The sequence below is a fragment of the Polyergus mexicanus genome, unplaced genomic scaffold, assembly GCF_030449975.1.
Source record: "Polyergus mexicanus isolate NDT 795.1 unplaced genomic scaffold, iyPolMexi1.0 SCAF_15, whole genome shotgun sequence".
Classification (NCBI taxonomy): Eukaryota; Metazoa; Arthropoda; class Insecta; order Hymenoptera; family Formicidae; genus Polyergus; species Polyergus mexicanus.
Window position 1 is genome coordinate 7,192,362 of NW_027223335.1, and position 19,632 is coordinate 7,211,993.

General features: G+C 31.9%; 1 protein-coding gene across 5 annotated transcripts in view; it reads right to left on the minus strand.

Annotated features, from left to right (window-relative positions):
* The window catches only part of Cher (filamin protein cher), a 54,886-nt gene extending 36,085 nt beyond the window's left edge, over positions 1-18,801 (minus strand). Inside the window, exons 1-7 of one of the 5 annotated variants that reach the window (XM_070308319.1) lie at positions 18,169-18,801; positions 14,777-14,992; positions 12,570-12,981; positions 2,046-2,389; positions 1,681-1,808; positions 1,222-1,236; positions 468-606 (exon numbers count right to left, since the gene is read on the minus strand). In XM_070308319.1, coding sequence (XP_070164420.1) covers positions 468-606; positions 1,222-1,236; positions 1,681-1,808; positions 2,046-2,389; positions 12,570-12,912 — 969 coding nt within the window. In that variant the 5' untranslated portion in view covers positions 12,913-12,981; positions 14,777-14,992; positions 18,169-18,801. Of the gene's footprint in view, positions 1-467; positions 607-1,221; positions 1,237-1,680; positions 1,809-2,045; positions 2,390-12,569; positions 12,982-14,776; positions 14,993-16,903; positions 17,003-18,168 lie in introns of those variants that run through there. The other 4 variants (XM_070308318.1, XM_070308321.1, XM_070308320.1 and 1 more) reach the window with 4 other exon arrangements.
* Positions 18,802-19,632: the final 831 nt, after the last annotated feature.

Sequence of the window (19,632 nt, forward strand, 5' to 3'; positions counted from 1 at the left end):
GAGTGCACGACGATTCGATTCTTGCCTCCGATATCGATCTTTTTGGGACTAAAAACTTTGAACCTCTATTAAAAAAAAAAATATCGCATGTCCAGGGGCATGGTTTGTTTTATAATAATGATGGTGCCAATCTACAACTAATAACACAAATTACGAAAAAACAGGGGTACCCGGTATGACCTTCCTAGCCGGTTTTACCCAAAACTTTCCCCTACTTCTAATTTTAATATACATACATTGAAAGTGATCTTTTCTCAGTAATGTTGTTAAAATATCTTGATAATTAAACAAATTTTTCAGATATTATTGAAACAAATATATTTAATTACTAACAAATTTATTGTTATTATCATCCTTTAAGAGAGTATGCGCTCGAATACTTAATATTATGTATATTTGATAGAAAGTCTTCACACACACATGTCCTTATCGTTATTAATAGATGCAAAAAAAAAAATTATCCTTACCGGTAATTTGTTGCCTTTAGAATCGTCGACGGTGACGTCTACGTTACCCTTGCCGGCGGAAAAGGTTTCCACGGTAAAGTTGGCCGGCGCACCGACGATCGGACCGGTTGGCTCTATACCGGGGCCATAAGCGCGTACTCTGTATAAGAAAGCATGGTGAGAAAAGGCGACTGTCAAGCTGTGATCAGCTAGCGGCCGCAACGTTGTTACGTCAATACGTTAAGTAAACCCATTTGCCATTCAACGTTACAAGCGTTGCTTTGTGCTACGGTGATTTGCGCGATTTGCGTCGTTTTCTTTTCTAAATAATATTGCAAGCGCGTAACGTTCTGCAAAACTTGCGACCACTCACTATTCGGTTAGTTTAATTCGAGGCTTCCCGTAAAACTTTTATGTATAGGTATATATGTATCAATACAGAGAGAGAAAGGCTAATTAATGTATGTATGCGTATGTGTGATGGCATTATAATATATTTATTTATGAAACTCTCGGAAAATCCGTGGAATGATGTTGAGCGCTAATTAATCAAACTCTCGCTTGTTTTCTATTCAACAAATTTGCAAATTGTCAATTCGCTAAACAAAAGTATATATGTATATGTATATATGTATATACAATATATATACAAAGTAGCGATTAGAGATATGTTGTGGGTTAAGAGTATAGATCTAAAACGCTACGGTCAAGGCGGCGAACATTAATTGCGTAAAAACCGTTATACGTCAAAATACATGATCATTGCGCGACTTACCGCGGCGGTGGGATGCTGCGACCGAGAAATGAGAAATAAATTGGTTAATTAATCATCATAACAACAATCTGTACGAATACTTTAGTTCTCATATTTTTATCATACGTTGATACGCGGAAAGAAATGAAGAAAACTATGATTGAGATCAATTGTAACATTTTGAAATTTTTTACAATACAATCTTAAGAAACGAAAATCATGTAAAGTAATTACTTAGTAATATTTAAAATATTATACTCAATTGTCATTATTTTATAAATATTCTGAATTGATAACCGACAAAAAATTATATTGAATTAATCAAGTGCTATCAATGTTACTTTCCAGCTGCCTTGGAGGAAATTCTCGACAAAGAATAGAAAATACGTTTTCATATTAACGTTTTAAAAATGTACAAGTGATTTGCATACAGTAGAGTATACCATAGAGTATTATTATAAATTATTATGTTATTCTTACCTGTTTGGATTTGTGCGAGGACGCAGAGGTGCACCTGTCTTCAATTTCGCGTTTGGATATTGCGATAGGTATGTCATCATCGACATCTCATCGATATTTGGATTTATCATCTCTTCGGGTTTAATGAGCTGCAATAAAAATTATTTACAAATCTAATTCATAAAGCGTTCCATACCCAAAAAGAGAATTAACTTATAAATATTCTATTATAATAGCTCTTACATTTTCCTATCCCATAAATAAAATAAAAAAATTAATACATATAAGTTATAATAGAATTGTAATTAGTTTGAAAATAATTAGACACAAATTGACAAATTTTTTTATTTCGAATAGAATTTAAAGAAATTAGTGTTGTAGCGAACCTGAGGAATATTGAGCCAATCGTCAGCGAGACCCATCGCCTCGGACGCATTTTGGATCGCATCCTTGGGATTCCAATCTTGCCAATCGGGACAGAGACCAGGTGCGACCGCATCAACGAGAGCGCCCACCGCGCGACCATCGTTCCAGTCGGAGGTGAAATTCGTGATCGGCAAATCCGGGACTTTCGATTGAATCCAGTGCATCAGTCTTTGCTTCGGGGTAGCGCCTTTGTCTTCGCCCTCGTCGCCATCCCACATAGGCATAGAGATCGAATAATGCAGGATCAGGGTCCATATTAGACCGAGAATCAACTTCAATTTGCAGTCTACGATGTCCGAAGAATCTACGGAATAAGAAGAGAAATTAATTTTCCGTACACAAGCGCGGTCTTCAATCATATAAAACGCACTATTACTAGATGGACAATGTCGAAATATTGGCTATAATTCAAAAATATGTTTACGATTCTATCCTATCGAGCGTCTCCTTACATTCGGCAATGCCAGATTAACCAGAGATAGTTGTTTATCTCGATTACACACATAAAAGAAATATATTTTACATCCTCAGAAAAATAATAACACGATAATAATAATATTTTGTAGAGAAACTTTCTTCTCATTTTAATTCTATAAAATATATAAATTTATACACAGAGAATTTTCATACAAAATTTTTATTAAAAAATTTCCATTTTGCACACATACAACTCTAAATATTTCATTTCTTAGTAATAATTTATTAATGAGTGAGTGAGTAACTTCCTTTCTTTCGCGAGAAGAAATTCCATTAGGTTCTCCTTCCTGTTGCGTAAGATCTTATTATTCATCCGTAGATCTATCACATCGCTCAATTATCCAACATGAGTAAGAACAAGTGGGCGTTATTAAAGAAATATTTTTTCGCTGTTCGTTTATGGAATCAAGTTGATGCGGTCTTTCACAATGTATACTCGAAGCGACGCTAACGAAAAGCGCAATGCGTGTTTGTGCAATGAAAGTGCTAATAGATATCCTCGACATAGTGATTCACGTATTGAGCAATCGCCAAATTATATATATTTGCAGAATCTTTGAATTTTGTGCGGAATAATATAAATTATGATTATTTTAACAAAGTTACAAGTTTAATTTTAAAATAAAGAATTAGAAAAAAGAACGAAATGCATCATATAACATAAATTATTTAAATACAGAGATGCGTATGTAAGACAAGAAAATATGATCAACTTTGTTAGATATAAAGATCTTGAGCGAGAACTAACACTTGATTTTGATTTAAGTAACCATCATATAAACAAATCTATAGTGATATACAATCATATACAATAGAACCATTTATACATGCCAAATTACTTGTCTTTCAATATCAATGTAAATAAGAGTGGAAAGCTTTGGTTTATCGATTGTATGATGTCTAAAGATTAATTACACAAGATAATTATAATGTTTGAAAAATACATCTATATTTTTTTACGTCAATATTTTTTAATATTCCAATAATTCAACGCCATTCCGCGAAAAAAACATTACATTTTATTAGAATCGCACAACAGTCACATCATTGTCTTTTCGATATCATCAGTAAGGGTAAAAAAAGCTCATGATTGTCGTGGATCTTTTAAGAATGTATATATAACACGTAAAGATGCATTCACTCGCACAAATTTAATCGAATCTGAGCTGCCGCGTCTATTTCTGGTATCCAATGGCATTCGACATTGTCTCGCAGTCGGTGTCGTCCGCGTGATGTGGAATCGCCACCACCGTGTGACGATTCATCCGGACTATTTTCAGCAATTACCGAGAGCTAACCAAGTGATGTCAGCAAAAACGTAATTAATGCCGTGACACGCAAAGCGGCCAAGCGCCAGCTAATTCACCCTGCGACGCCGAGCCCCCCGAGATTCTCAAGCATTCATACGATCTTCTCTACCCACATAAATGTTACAGTTTTGTCATGACGAACAATTTCAACTATCAAGATATAAAGATTAATGTCTTTATATCAAAGCTGAAAATAGATTTCTAAATTTTTTCATAGAGAAATGAAATTAAATATTATTTTGATATATATTTATCTTGTATTATAAAAATAATATATATATAGAGCAAGCACACTTAGATACATACACATAGCACTTTTAAAATTTCAATGTTGATAGATTTTGATATATTAATGTTTCTATATACATTTATATATATAGGGAAAAATAGAGTAAAACTGGGTACTTTTTTGGATTTAGTTTCTTACAAAAAATCTGACAGTAAAAACAAATTTGTCGACCGTTAGTAGTTTTTGGTGAACCTAAACTATAAGAAAATAAGGCTAGTTAATGAAAAAAAAATTTTTGGTTACCAAGAATAACAAGATTTTGTGAAGAAGTCAAAGTATTCGGTTTTGTCTTACCGGTAGGGTACTCATTTGAAAATATGCAAAACATTGTGTAATTATAAAATCTAGATTTATTTTAATCAAAATACAATATAAAGATGTATTCTATTGACAAAAATCACAAATAAAAATATCCACTTGTTCGACATTGCTGCAGGACTTTCTTATTTAACTTTCTAACTTTATCTCAAAAAGCTTTTCTTTTTAGCGATTTCTTTTTCTGAGTGTTAGTTTTCGTTTCCAACTGCTTTTTGTAGAGAGACAAAGTCAGGATAACAGTTCTTTCTCTTTTCATTGCATGAGATGTGTAAGTGGTTTTGCCCCACACAAGGAAAGTAACAAATACGACGATAATATGATATACTCTCTAATACGTATAGAATGCAATGCTGCACTTCCCGAAACAAATGCTATACATATGAAAAAGTGCACGAAGACTCGATTCTTGCCTCGATATCGATCTTTTTGAGGCTAAAAACTTTGAACTTCTATTAAAAAGGAAATATCGTGCGCACAGAGGCATGGTTTGTTTAAAATAATGATGGCGCCAATCTACAACCAATAACACAAATTAGCCATAGATAGCAGCGCTTATTCCGAAAAAACAGGGGTATCCAGTTTGACCTGCATACCCGGTTTTACCCAACTTTTTCCAATATTTATTATTTATATTGCTTAAAAAAAAAAAAAAAAAAACTGTGATTATGCGGTTTATAATGTTACCGGCGCCACAACGTGAATAATATGCGTGATAAAACGAAAGTGAAATGTAAGATGCTACTCTTTTGTTGAACATCCGAAATGGATACCCATTGTCGAGATTCTCCTTGGAATCGCAATTCACTTGATCCCGATGCAGAAGTACATTCATAAATGCATGGACGAGCTGGAGAAAAAATTTCTTTCTGTATGTGTATGACGCGTATTAATAAGAGCGTGAAAAAGAATGGCTGTAAATAATGCAAAATTAGAATACTATACTATATTATTATACTCTATCTATCCCTTTCTAAAAAAGACATGAAACCTCGAACTCGAATATATTCGAAGCGTTGAAGCTTCTTTTCCGCGATGTTGATTATGGCTATCTCGCTTATGCGCTGCGACTTGCTTCATTCGTGTTATTTGCAACTGTCAAATCATGCGAATTTTGACAGTTTGACAATTTGTGAAAGAAAAAGATAAAGGTAGGGAAGAAAAGTTAAAAAAATTGGAAAACGTCCATAAATAAAAGTACGCGCGCAGCGCGCGCCTGTGTTGTTCTAGTATATTTAAAAATATAATTATATATAGGGGGAAAGTTGGGTAAAACCGGGTACTCCTGTTTTCTCGGAATAAGCGCCGCTATCTATGGCTAACTTGTGTTATTAGTTGTAGATTGGCGCCATCATTATTTTAAACAAACCATACCCCTGTGCACGCGATATTTCTTTTTTAATAAAAATTCAAAGTTTTTAGCCCCAAAGAGAAGAAAAAATGAACAGCAATAAAAAATTTGACAATATAATCGTGTGTCAAAATTGCATCATAATATTATTTTTGAAAATGTCGATAGTAACATCGGTATTCGGGACCTTCAACGATTTAACGTAATGAATTTCACTGTTATTGACACCCATGTGTGCAAATAAAAGCAACAAGTAATCTTCATTAAGAGAAAGCGCAGCTGTAAATACGAAATCTAGTATTAATGGAATGATATAACCAAGCATATATTTTATTCTTACAAGTAACAACATATGAAATAACACTGTCATATAAATATTTACTATATGATTATAGCATTTTATATTACGCAAATTCAATTTTTTTTTTAATCTATATTTTTATAAGTTGATATTATGTAATGATATTTATGTCACAATTAATTTTAATGAATTATTTTTCGATATTTATCTAACATCTAATAACTCATATAAATCGATAAAAAAATTTAAAAGTCAAACAAGTGTATAAATGTAATTTGTAAGTAATAAAATGGTAATTTACTAGAAATTCAAAATTTTATTGTTCGTGAAACGGCAGTAAAATTTTATTTCGTTAATGCAGTAAAGACTATTCGTTGTGAATAGCGAGCTTAAAAAAAACTCGAAATCAATAATATAATAGATATATAGCTTAGTCTCCATCACATAAATATATACGGCCTCAGCTGGCATTTGGAATCTTCCAAAGAAATGGAAGGGTCTTATGTTAGAATTTCCGAGAACCCGAGGATTACATATATATATATCTCTTTTAAAAGAAGAAATAATCAAAATTTGCAGAATTAGAAACGGACTTCTTTATTACTCTTTCATCTGACCGACAGTAGTCGGACTGATCTATTCTTGAATTAAGAATTTTTGTTGTGCGTAAAACGCAAAATACCTAAACGAATTTTCGCTAGCGCCGTTTTTCGGCGACGCTTAAATTGGAAAAAAAGAAAAAAAAATTCAGAAAAAAACGAATTTAGATTGCGTACTTTTTTCTATCTCTAAATTTTTATACAAAATTGAATATTATAAAAAAGAGAATCTAATATTAAAAAAACTATCGTAAATTGTAGAAAAGATAATGTGTCATAAATAAAGAAAACTTTGAGAAAAACTATAGTAATTAATGCAATTATTTTTTATACACGATTGATTAAAGATAATTCAATAATTAATAATTAAACAAACTCAATTAATTATACAGTTTTCCTTAATATTAAAAGCATGTGTCATATTGTAAATAGCTTGTCATACATATATGAGTCGTTGAATCACTTGTCATTCTAATATATAATTAAAAGATTCGGCCAAGTATCGCGCATACAGTTGCCCATGTGTGACGCTTTCAACGGCACGTATCCTATGGCGAGTTTAGACGGTGACGTCATTCGAGAAATTACCTCACTGGACCGAGAATGCCAGGTAAGATCTCCGATACGATCTTCTCCTTTCAATCGTCAAGGTGTGCCGTCGACATATGTCAACTAAACTGCATTTCGAATCTTTTAATAAATATCATTCAAATGCAATTATTTGTTTATTTTTATTTTTATGTTATTTATTCTCGCATTTATATATATATATATATATAATGTATTATATTTATTATTATTTATTCAGGTATATCAAATAATTGTGTGAAATATATATTAATTACGCATTTCTATGTGTATAAGTTGTAGCTAGAAAATAATATTTATAATTGTGTAGTATGAAATAAATACAATATTTTTAGAATTTATAAAATATATTAAGTATTATTGTAAATATTAAAAGTATTAAAGATTTCAGAAAAATTCCATAATATTATAAGTTTAATTCTAAGATATGTACGTAAAAAAAAAAAATGACATCCACGAACTAAAATATTTACTCATGACATGTATAAGATATTTTTTACCAGTCATGATAAAAATAAGGCAGGTAAACACATTTCGGCAATGGTGAAAAACTCGACTTAACACAGAGAGAGACCGCTCTCACGGGATCACTCGAGAACAACATACTCTCTTAATGTCAAGGTTGCGTTTGAGAGTTGAAGTAATCGTTTTCAATATACGCGCGAATTACGCGGAAACACTATAATTTAGGAAATACTTATTAAATTATTTGAATAATATCATTGTCTTTTTACGACATTCAATTGAATTATGCCATATTGGAAGTAAATCCTTGAAAGTAATACTTTCAATGCGCTATTTTTATCGAAAATGAAAGATACTTATACATGAAAAATAATACAGAGAATAATACAATTATTATATTATTAATCTAAGTATCAATAACTTCGTACATGAGTGTTTATAATTTTTTTTAATAAATTTTAACAAATTTGTAAAATCCTGTTATCTCGCAATATATAACTATACATTATTTATTTATCAATAATTAAATTTTAAAATCTTGTAACTAATTGATGAAATAAATTGAAGCTGCAAAATGCTGTAAATTATTTTTATAGCACAAAACGTTATTATATTTTTCTCTATCAAACTTTTTTAGAAACTTTTTTCATATATTATACGTGCAAGCGTTAAGTAACTTTTTGCATAAAAGCCCTGTCGAAATATTGACGAGATATTTCACGAAAAAATAAAGTTGCAAAAATGTCAAGAGATCATTTCCGCTCGACGATAGGGACGCTAGGGGAAGGAAGAAAGAAACGAGAATCAGTCATATAAAAAACGTCAAGAAAGATGTCCGTGGTGCCAAGGCGAGCTTGACCTTCACCTGATCTACGTCGGCCCGCCCATTCTCCTTCTTTTGCTCCTTGGTGGGCCCCGCTTGAGATACTTCTCAAGCGAGTTTCAGGGTGTCCCTCACGTAATAGCGCGAGCGTGGCTTCCGCTGATATCCGATAATCGAGCGGTTTTAACGCTCGAATCTTGCGGTCACATCTTGACCGAGATTGCGATGACTTAACATCAAGCACATTAGTCTCTTGACTAGCGCTGTAGCTTTTTGTAAAATTTTTGAACGCAAGAATTTTTCAGCGAGAAGGCTCCCATTCATTACACATATGCTTTACATCATGAGTTACGGTATAAAAAAAAAAAAAAAAATAATAAATATATTATCATTTGATTTGAACCATCTGACTTTTGTCTATCTTGGAGATTTGATACATAAATCTTTAAACATCATATTCTCAAAATTAACTTTAACATATAATATATTCTTCATATTTTATTTTATATTTTTTACATATATAAAATAAAGTTTTTTCTCTCTTCTTTTTAGACATCAAGATTAATAACAGTGTAAAGGGTAATATCAATGTATTGTAACGATAAAATTACATTATATATATACTTGCGATATTCGAAACAAACGTAATGTAGAAAACGACTTTTCCTGAATAGATAAATATTATTAGAATTTTCTTAAATAGATAAATATTATTTAGGAAAGTAAAGATATGTTATTGTTTTTAAATCTTTATAAAATTAATAATTCAATAAATAATTTATATTCTTGCTTTTATAATGTACTCGAAAAAATTTAAATATAGTAGTTATTAAATTAATTACATTATATATATTACAAAAACTATAAATCATTATATTCAACGTATTCGCTCTGCCCAAATCTGTAAATAGGTAAACTGTCAGAAGCGATAAATAAATCAAAACATTTTTCCAAATCTGTCTAAAGAGAAAAATGTATTTTTAAAGATTTTTATAATTACTTCACGAAACGTGGCTCCACATTTATGCATATATGTTTATCAGCACGTTTCTCTCTTTTGCGATATAACAGTTGCAGGTTAAAGAAACGTAATGACATCATCAATGATATATTCAATTGCGTCATTACTAGTTACAAGTATTTTGCTCAAGGATGCGACAAATCGTAACGACATCGTCGAGTAAGCAGTCATCAATCTTTCAGTGCAAATATGAAAATTCCAAAATTAGGACAAGGATTATTGTTTCTCAAATAAGCTATTGCACGATGGTTAATGCTTTATTTACAAACTAAAAATGAGAATTGTCATATAATGAAACATTCATCGGCACCGTTGTCTTTCTTTTAGATTCTTTTGCCGACAAGTGGTTACAGACGCACGTGGTCTGACTGATAGTGCGAACTCGACGAATCATAGCCTATTATTGAAAATTGTATGAGAGAGCCCAATTTTTTCTTATAAATTCTTTGAATTCCTAATTTTGAATCTTTTTAAAACTATTCCTTAAAATTTTGTTAAATAAAATTTGTGGGAAAAAGATTTTATTACTTACATATATTTGCATTTCTAAAGATAAATTTTTGAAAGTTTCCATGGTTGGTAAATAATTATAACTTAAAAATTTATTGATGCTTTGATATAGATTTTGTAGTTCAAAGAAAAATATGTTTTGAATTGCTCGAGAAATGCATGAATAATTTGAGGAAGCCAATTAGTTTAATTTAAAAATTACGTCATATTATAGCGAGAGGCTTTAACGAAATTTAAATGAATGGATGAAGATGGGTGACGTGATATCGCGTTGTTCATCCGCGAAAAACACGTGAACAGCATTATCCCATCACTATACCCTCTGGTTTCCCGGGTAGCCCGGGCGAGCGTCATCGATCCACAACCCTCTCGCTATGCTCTACAATCGCTTTTATTTCGTGCTCTATAGTTGATCTCAAATCTAAAAGCGAGGACAGGCAAAAATATTCTGCATATCATTATATCAATCGAGCACCTTTCATCCAGTAAAAAAGAAATATTTCAAAACACGATTTTAGTATTCGTAATCTCGCCACAAATAGAATTTTTCATTCTTATATGGCATTATATTTTTAAAAAATAAATACATTTGAACATTAAAATCCAGATTTATATTTAAATTTAATTTAAAAATTTAACATATTACATTAAAATTTAAAATCAAATGTGGAACTATTATAAGAGAATTTGATGAAATTTTCGATGCATTCAAAATCTTGATATATATCATCAAGAAACCAGTAATAGCTTAAAATTTTTGTCAATTTCGTAATCGCGATGTTTGAAATGATTAAATCTTAATAGGTCGCGATATCGCGAGTTTCTCTTTATCAGTAAGATCTATATTGATTTCCACGCAAGCGGAACGCGCGATTAATTATTCGCTGACGCCTGTCTTCAAATTTTGTTGACTAATCGTTCATCATGGCTTCCGACGTTTTTCATCGTGCAAACAAACGCATATTTAAAACAGATATTATAAATTTTACGCATAACTGTTAGGATGTTAATTTAAAATGAGATATAAAAAAAGAAAGAGTAAATTTTTATGTTCTATATTTTTATAATATGCCATGTAAATGTTATATGAATGAATAAATATCCCATCGCGATTTTAACAGTTTAAAATTACTTCTGTGAGAGTGCATAACAAGAAATGAAGAAACATTCTATAAAATTTCTTAAAATTATACTGCATAATGTATAACGTATCGTGTGTAATATGCTTTCTCTCAGAGTTCTCTCAATGTTTTAAATATGGTCTTTTTGTTCTATTTTTCTATTATTAACCTGATTAATTTTTTACAGGTAATGGATAATCATAATTATATTTACTTTTACATTTAATTGTTATTTAATCTTTGCAATTATATCATTACCATTATTTTAATTTTATATTATATCAATTTAAATAATATTTTGTTAAGTAAAACGTGAGACATGTTATAGAATTTAATTATGAATGTTCATCATAGCATATAATGAATTATAAGATTGTCTTTATAATAATTATTTTATTATATAGCAATCCGACCCAATATTTCTTGCAAATAAATTTTTTCATGCTCTAATACATGAAAAATATATAAAAAAAGCATTTTTTTCTGAAAAAAATTATATATATTGCTTTATGTATGTCACTCTACATCTGAATATTTTAATTTTAGTTTTATCTCACATAAATATAATTTCATATTGATTAATTTAAAAATTAGTTCCTTACACACATATACCCTTACATTCTCAAAACATCTGCGCAAGTCTCTATAAAATGCAGGAATCTAGGGATCGATAAATCCAATCTACTTGAAATCCGTAGACCACGCAGGTTCGCGGTAATCGTAACTACCACGTGGTGTAATGTATCGAGAGATTGTAAATGAGAAGTGTGAATATTAACCACAAATTAGAACTTAGTCATTTGTGCAGCACGATTTTACCGAGTGTTATAAGAATAAACATGTTATTGTCTAGATATTTGCTCGAAACATGAGTTTCTTCTAAATTAAATCAAAACATTATACACGATTTTGGTAATAAATATGCCTATCAATAATTATCTTATGGAATAATCATTTTACAAACATGGGAAATAATATTACGATTATTTTTCAAATTTATTGTTTCTCTTCCTAGTTATAGGAAGCATCTCAAAATAATATTTTTATCAATGACATTTATATACTTTATCAGCCATTTCTTGATTTGATTTATTCAAATTTGATCATTTCTCAATCATTTTATCTAAGCGTGAAACATCAGTATTTCCTAGAATAATCATTTTTTTAACTAGTAAACACGTTATAATAATTGATACATGTGTGTGTGTGTATTCTTGCTCCGCTCAAACGATCAAGTTCATTGTTTTCAATTACTACAAGGACAGGACGAATCTATTTTCAAGCGTGATCCAGCACGCACATGGTATCACTCACCGATATTGACGATCCTGATGCCCTCGTCCTCCAAGAACTTAAGAGCGACGGATACGTTCTCCAGCTTCTGGGAACGGAAGGTTGGTCGTTGATTGTGTTTTGGTAGTCGCTTCTGCGAGAGCACCTCGATGAGGCTCACCAGCCGAAGACCATCGGACAGGTCGCATTCCAAGTCGCCGATGTGCTTGTTGACCGCTTTCAATCGTTCGTTTGCCCATCTCGTAAAGGTATTTTGCTGAATTCGCTTCCACTGCGCGTCCTCGGCCAGCTCGCGCTCAAACATCTCGTCCTCCTCCTCCTCGGCGGAGTTCTCGCACTTAACTGACTTATCATTCTCATTCATTTTATCGGCCGGTCCGCTGCTACGCTCTCACGAATGAGGGTGGTGGGGTGCGCGCCCCTGTGTTAGTACCTGTGAATCGTAGTGTTGGTAGTCGCGAATGCTATCAGTGACGCGGACAAGACGTGGCTATGTTGGTGACTCAAGAAATAGCGATGGGCACAAACTATCGGTTTGAGTTTTAAGGAGAACTTTGTTCCAGTAGTATGAACGTTTGCTGTTGTCTAAACATAAAGCCGGCTTGTTTGTTGACCTATCAGTTGACCTTCAAGCCTACATATAAATCTGATTTAGATCTTTAAATTTATTCGAATTTCGGTAGATATGTATTTGAATATAATTTAGTTAAATTTATTTAAAAACGTGTAAATTTATTAATTTTGGAAATTAATTTAATATGATTGATAAAATATATGATAAAAATTTTAAGATGTATAATTTATGTAAATAAAATATGTAAATCCATATATGTAATTGTAAAAGTATTTAGTTATTGACTTTATGCATTAAGAAAAATGTAATTTTTTAAATTGTTTTCCGGATATATAAACAATATTTTATATTATTTTATATAATTGATTATTGAATTAACAATTAATAATTGAATTCATATTTAATTTAAAAAATAAAGATTAATCTTAACAATCCAAAAGTTTTTGATTTATTTACTTGTAAATATTCACAAATATATGCAAAGGCAATTTGCAAATATTCTATATTTCCCATACAGCACCGCAAGATTGCAACAACATTGCAGCAACATTTTTCTGCAAGATTGCAACATTGCAGAAATATTACGAAATGTTGCTGCAACGTTGTTATGATATTGCAGCAACAGTAAAATGTCCGCCTACAGAAATATTGCAATATAATATTGCAGCAACATAGCAATATAATATATATGCAATAATGCTTTATGTATATTTATCGACATAATATCTTTAACATATGAAAAAAATAATAAGAAATTAGGCATATAAGAATCAGGATTTAGTATTATGTATATAGATTTTCTGTATTATAATAATAACGAAATTATAAATCGCAAATTTTTCGGTACACATTCGACTTTCTTCAGTGACAAAGAATATCTAAGAGAAATAAGAAAAAATTCAATTTGCAATTTTGTAAATTCACAATCTCTTTGTATCCGAAATATTCAGATATGCAAAAAGATTGTGGTGGATTTACGCATACAAGTTTTTTCACATCTCTCTTTTGTCTTCATATAATCTCAAAATTTATTTATTAAAATCTGAAGTATCTTTTGCATGTTAAAAAATTATTATCAAATTTTTTATTTTATATAAGAATGGAAACTATTAAAAGAATTCTTAGTCCAATGTCTGAGTCCCTTGTGTTGGGGTTATATCATACAATTTAAGCTAATAAAAATAGTTATTATATCTTTAATCTTTTTAGTCGCTCTTTGTAAACTTTATATAATCATCGTGACTAAAAATTAAATGCGGAATAGGTAGCGCAATATGCCGCATAGCGGTAAACGAATGAACTAGCGATTATCGAATACTTTCTTTGGAATATTTTTGGAATGTTGCTGTAACATTACTAAAGTTATATTGTAAAATAATGTCTTTATAATATTTCTGCAACATTAAACTACAATATGCAATATTGCAATATTGCAGCAATGTTGTTGCAAGCTTTAGTGCTGTATGGGTTATATCTTTTATCTATTGTTTTCTTCTTCATCATTATTTATTAATGTCTTCATCTACGGCTTTATTTGACAAATATTTTATAATCGGCATCGATATAACTCGGAAGCGCGCGTCGTGCCCATCACTAGCGCGAATACACACATCTGCGAAATAATCGAAGAAAAGATGGATGTTGGTGAACCTACCTGCCGTTTGCCGGCCAATCAAATGTGTAAATGTGCGTGTGTACGAAATGCTGACACGATCAGCTGGTGCGATTCTATCTCTGCGAGTCGCCGGTAGATCGTAGTTTGAGTCACTCAGGATGCGTTAATCGAGAAATTTTCCTTGGCACCGGTGTATTGTCTCCTTGAAAGGCCTTTTAGAGTGATCGCTCGTCCTGATTCGCGGCGACGATTTACCTGCACCGCGAAATATCGCTATTAAAAGATTGCCAGTGTAGAAAAAAATATTCCATTACATTATATGGAATACAATTGCATACATTATAATACATGAAATAAAATTTAATTATTAATTATTTTTTGTGCATATAATTTTTTTGAAATGGAAACAACTGAGAATTAATCTACAATATATTCACTAGTAAAATTTGAAATTATTCAATTTCATTTAACAGAAACGCACATCTAAACATGATAGAAGATCAATATATTATTTTTGTCAATAAGAATCTCAATTTCCCATTGTTGCCATTGATCACATTAGAAGTTCGCAAAAGTGCATCGAATCGCGATCAGCTTCGCTTGAGTGAAGACTCGCACACGTGTTTGATTAAACTATCCCGCTATAACATGTGACTTATATTCGATCTTCATAAGTAAAGTGCCTAATTAAAAATGATGGCACATTTAGAGAAAAGTATTTATATATCTTTTTTGTTTACGCTCGCGTCCCTATACATTTATTATCGTTTAAGTATATTTTTTTGGAAAGCATCTAAAATTAGTGTGTCAATAAATAAGATACACACATATTTTAATTTACTAAAACATTTATTTACAAAAAAATAGTTGCAATAGTATTAAAATTATATCTCTGTTTTCTTTAAACGATATCATCAAATTTTCTATATATAATAATATATAATAGAAAACTAATCGGACACACGCTAAATTACGATTCGCGATGCACGGCGGGATGCCAAGTTATTTTTGGTACGCGCACGTATACGTGACTTTTTTCCAAGGTCTATAATATTACATCCGATAGATGAATTTCATAAACGCGAGCATTGTCCAAGATTTGAATAGAGAACTACTATTGTAGCATTTTCAGTTATCTTTTTACAGAAGGACAGTTTAGTTTACGAAACACATTGTGAAATAAAACATTGCATATAAGTTAATAATAAGTATAATGCAAAAACAATATATAATTGTGTGAAATACACTTCGATTTAATATATCTTGACGTTGCAAATGAATAAAAAATACCTTCTAATTAAAGATAGTTTTCTGGACTGGAATGTATAGTTGTAGAAATTAATAAAGCTATATATTATTTAACATGTAAAATAATATCTGTGAAAAAATATTACGATTAGTTTTGTTTTCTTCCTACATAATTAATCGATTTTTTAATACTTTCTTTGTTTAACATTATACACAAAACAAAATACGTGAAACCAAAGTATAAAATAAATTGTATAATAAATTGCCGACATAATTAATGATGATATACATGTAATATATATTTATATTGTTATCTATAATTATCTATATATGTGAAAAGGCATTGTGTGTGCGTGAGATGACGTGGTGATGCTAAAAATTTATTTTTTATAGTAGCACTTGTGTCAAGAAGAAAATTCGGATACCACTTCTCCTCAACATGAAACCATCAAGCTGTCATCACTTCAAAATTTTACCTCATATTTCTTTATATCAAAACAATTCACATTCTTTTAAATCAAAATAAAATTAATTAAAAAATTATTAGAGTTCACGTACATGTTTTTATCGATATAAACAAGATTAATTAATAAAATCAATCATTAAAATAATTATACGAGATTATTTTTGGACATGTAAATTAATAAAAGTTATCATTTTTAAAAATAATAAAAAATGTTGATGTGTTTTACATAAACGCACGTATATTAAATCATTTCTTTTATCACATTCACAAATTTTCCACAAATTCACTTTGCACAATCAGCGAAATAATCCGTAATAAAGCGAATTCAAATTCGTAAAACGGATATAAAATTTGCAAGAAATAGACATTATTCCCTCGATAAACTATCGAACACTCTAAAATAATCACGTCACACATATAAAATTGTTCATTTAATTAAAAGAATTCTCTACCTCGTAAAATCGAGTGTGATTCTGTATCAGCGGTCCACGAAAAACTGTCGACAGCGAGTCGCACACGTCGCACGCCTTCGCGAATCTTTCTGGCGTTCCGCTTAAAACCCTCTCCGCATTACTGCGTTCTCCAAAAGCGTAATGCATCCATAATCAGCTCAATGGATAAATCGCAAATGAACTGCAAACCGTTTCTCAACAAATTTTAAATAAATTACGAGGGCGAATTTTCCTTGCAATCAAATGATTTTATTGAAAGAATAAATTGTCAGAATTAGTATTGGGTTATTCTTATAATCCTAAAGAATAAAGGAAACACTCTTTTATATCCATTCGACATGCCTAGGATAGTCATGTATAAAAATATATTTATGTCTTCTCTTTAAAGCGAAACTGATTTTGATTTATCAAAGGCATCCTTTTCGTTCTCCAAATTCCCGATCGATATGCACACACATATACGTAATATATATTTAAACTAATTATAAATGTTTGACACTAATAAATCTTGAAGAAAAGAACACTTTCAGCACTTAGTAGAGTATTATCATTATTAACATCACAAAGTTAGATTACATTGATTAGTAGTATATCCATAATCCATAAATTTAAGAAATTAATTTATGGGTTGTATATTATTCTCTGATCATAATACTAAAACTATATGATGTCCCATGAAATTTTAATAAATTCTTCCAGGCGAGGATCAAATTCTTCTTAACGAGAATTTACAGTGAGGTTTTCTATTATGTAGATGTTTGTTTGTTCGTTTGTTTGTTTGTTTGTTTGTGCGTGCGTGCGTGCGTGCGTGCGTGCGTGCGTGCGTGCGTGCGTGCGTGCGTGCGTGCGTGCGTGCGTGCGTGCGTGCGTGCGTGCGTGCGTGCGTGCGTGCGTGCGTGCGTGCGTGCGTGCGTGCGTGCGTGCGTGCGTGCGTGCGTGCGTGCGTGCGTGCGTGCGTGCGTGCGTGCGTGCGTGCGTGCGTGCGTGCGTGCGTGCGTGCGTGCGTGCGTGCGTGCGTGCGTGCGTGCGTGCGTGCGTGTCAAAATATAATAGAAATTTTATTATTTATATAATTAACATTCCATACTGGAAATTAGAAAAAATTGAGATAAATGATAATCTCTTCAATATTCTAACTAATAAAAGTGAATCTATCAAGAAACATCTTATCTAAATATAAAACGATGGATTAATTCAGGTGAAACAATTAATATTATTTCCTTGATTCTATACCTATAAAAAAAATTTACATTTAAATCTTATACCTCGACTTTTTTTTTCACTTCCACCTCGCGAAATTTGATAACGGTCGTCTTCGTTTTGCAATTAATTGCGATCGGAAAAACCGGTGTTGATGTAACCAGGACCGAATGCCAACACGGATCTTACATATACACGTCAACAGCAATCTCCTCGAATCGGATTTACGCGGGTACTTTCGATTGACACGGCGCGATTCGTAAACGATTACTGATATTTACGCCGTCCGCGAACTAGGAGTCGAACACCGTATCTAAAGAAGTTACTCGGATTCGTGAAGTTCGTCCGAGAATAGTACGCGTTTCCTCGCCCGTATCCTTGGGCGAGGGGCAGGGGGTCGGTCTATATATATACGCACACGCATTGGAACCCACCCGGATACTCCCGTCGCCGTCCACTCTCCCGAAGACGCGTGCGAGGAACGGGTTTATATTCGTATATGAGAAAAAAAAAACAAAAAGGAAAACAGAGGTCAACCGCTGGCTGGTGTGACACTGAAGAGGAAAACTAAAACAATCACTGTTACGAGCCACCGTGATAAATTTTCGCTATCCGGGTCTTTAGTGCGCATAATAGCAGTTTTAGCCGTCATCTCTTTTCTGAAGGAAACGAATCCTATTTTTTAGCACAAAATCTCGCCTAATCGCATTATGATTGACATTTCATAAAATTTTTACAATTACATCACTTTCATCAATACAATTTCAAAAGATCTAAAAGATTAGATATCTTTTAGCAAAATTGTATTGATCAGGATATATATATATATATAGACAAGTGACCAAACGAAAGATGGAGGTAGATTGGGTCAAACTGAGAAGAAAAGTCCTGTACCATTTTTTTCTCTAACGCTTAATAAAAAAGTTATTATTGAGTGAAGTCTGGCCCATTACTACCAGACGCGCGGCTAAAGATCGGCGCTGATTGGACAGACTTAATCAATAATAACTCCTTTATAAAAAAAAATGGTTCAGGATTTTTCGACTCAGTTTGACCCAATCTACCTCCATCTTCCGTTTGGTCATTTTCTTGTCGGACACCCTTTTTTTAAAGTTGTCAAAATGTTCAGAGAGCGAAAAGAATGACGAAACACAATGGTTTACAAATTAGAAAACATTTTATTTTGAAAACACGTGTTTCTTTTCGCTATCCTAAGCATTTTTACGTTTTACATACCGTATAACATCGATCTGCGTATGTCTATCTGTAAAAAGTGCGATCTACTAACGCGCGCTGTTCGAAAAAATCGCGCGCCCTGTACAATCGCGCTATAATCTTATGCTGAAAATCATCGTCTATATATGGGTCGTTCTCTCAGCGAATGCCGTGTGTTCAAGGCGAGTTATCGTTCACACCAAAACAGTTTCTACTTATAAAGATGCAAGACCATACATGGATTAAAAATCGATTACGCGCGACTTTTACTCCTTCTTTTCGTTATGCCACGAGCAATTGGTGAGCCTTGAATA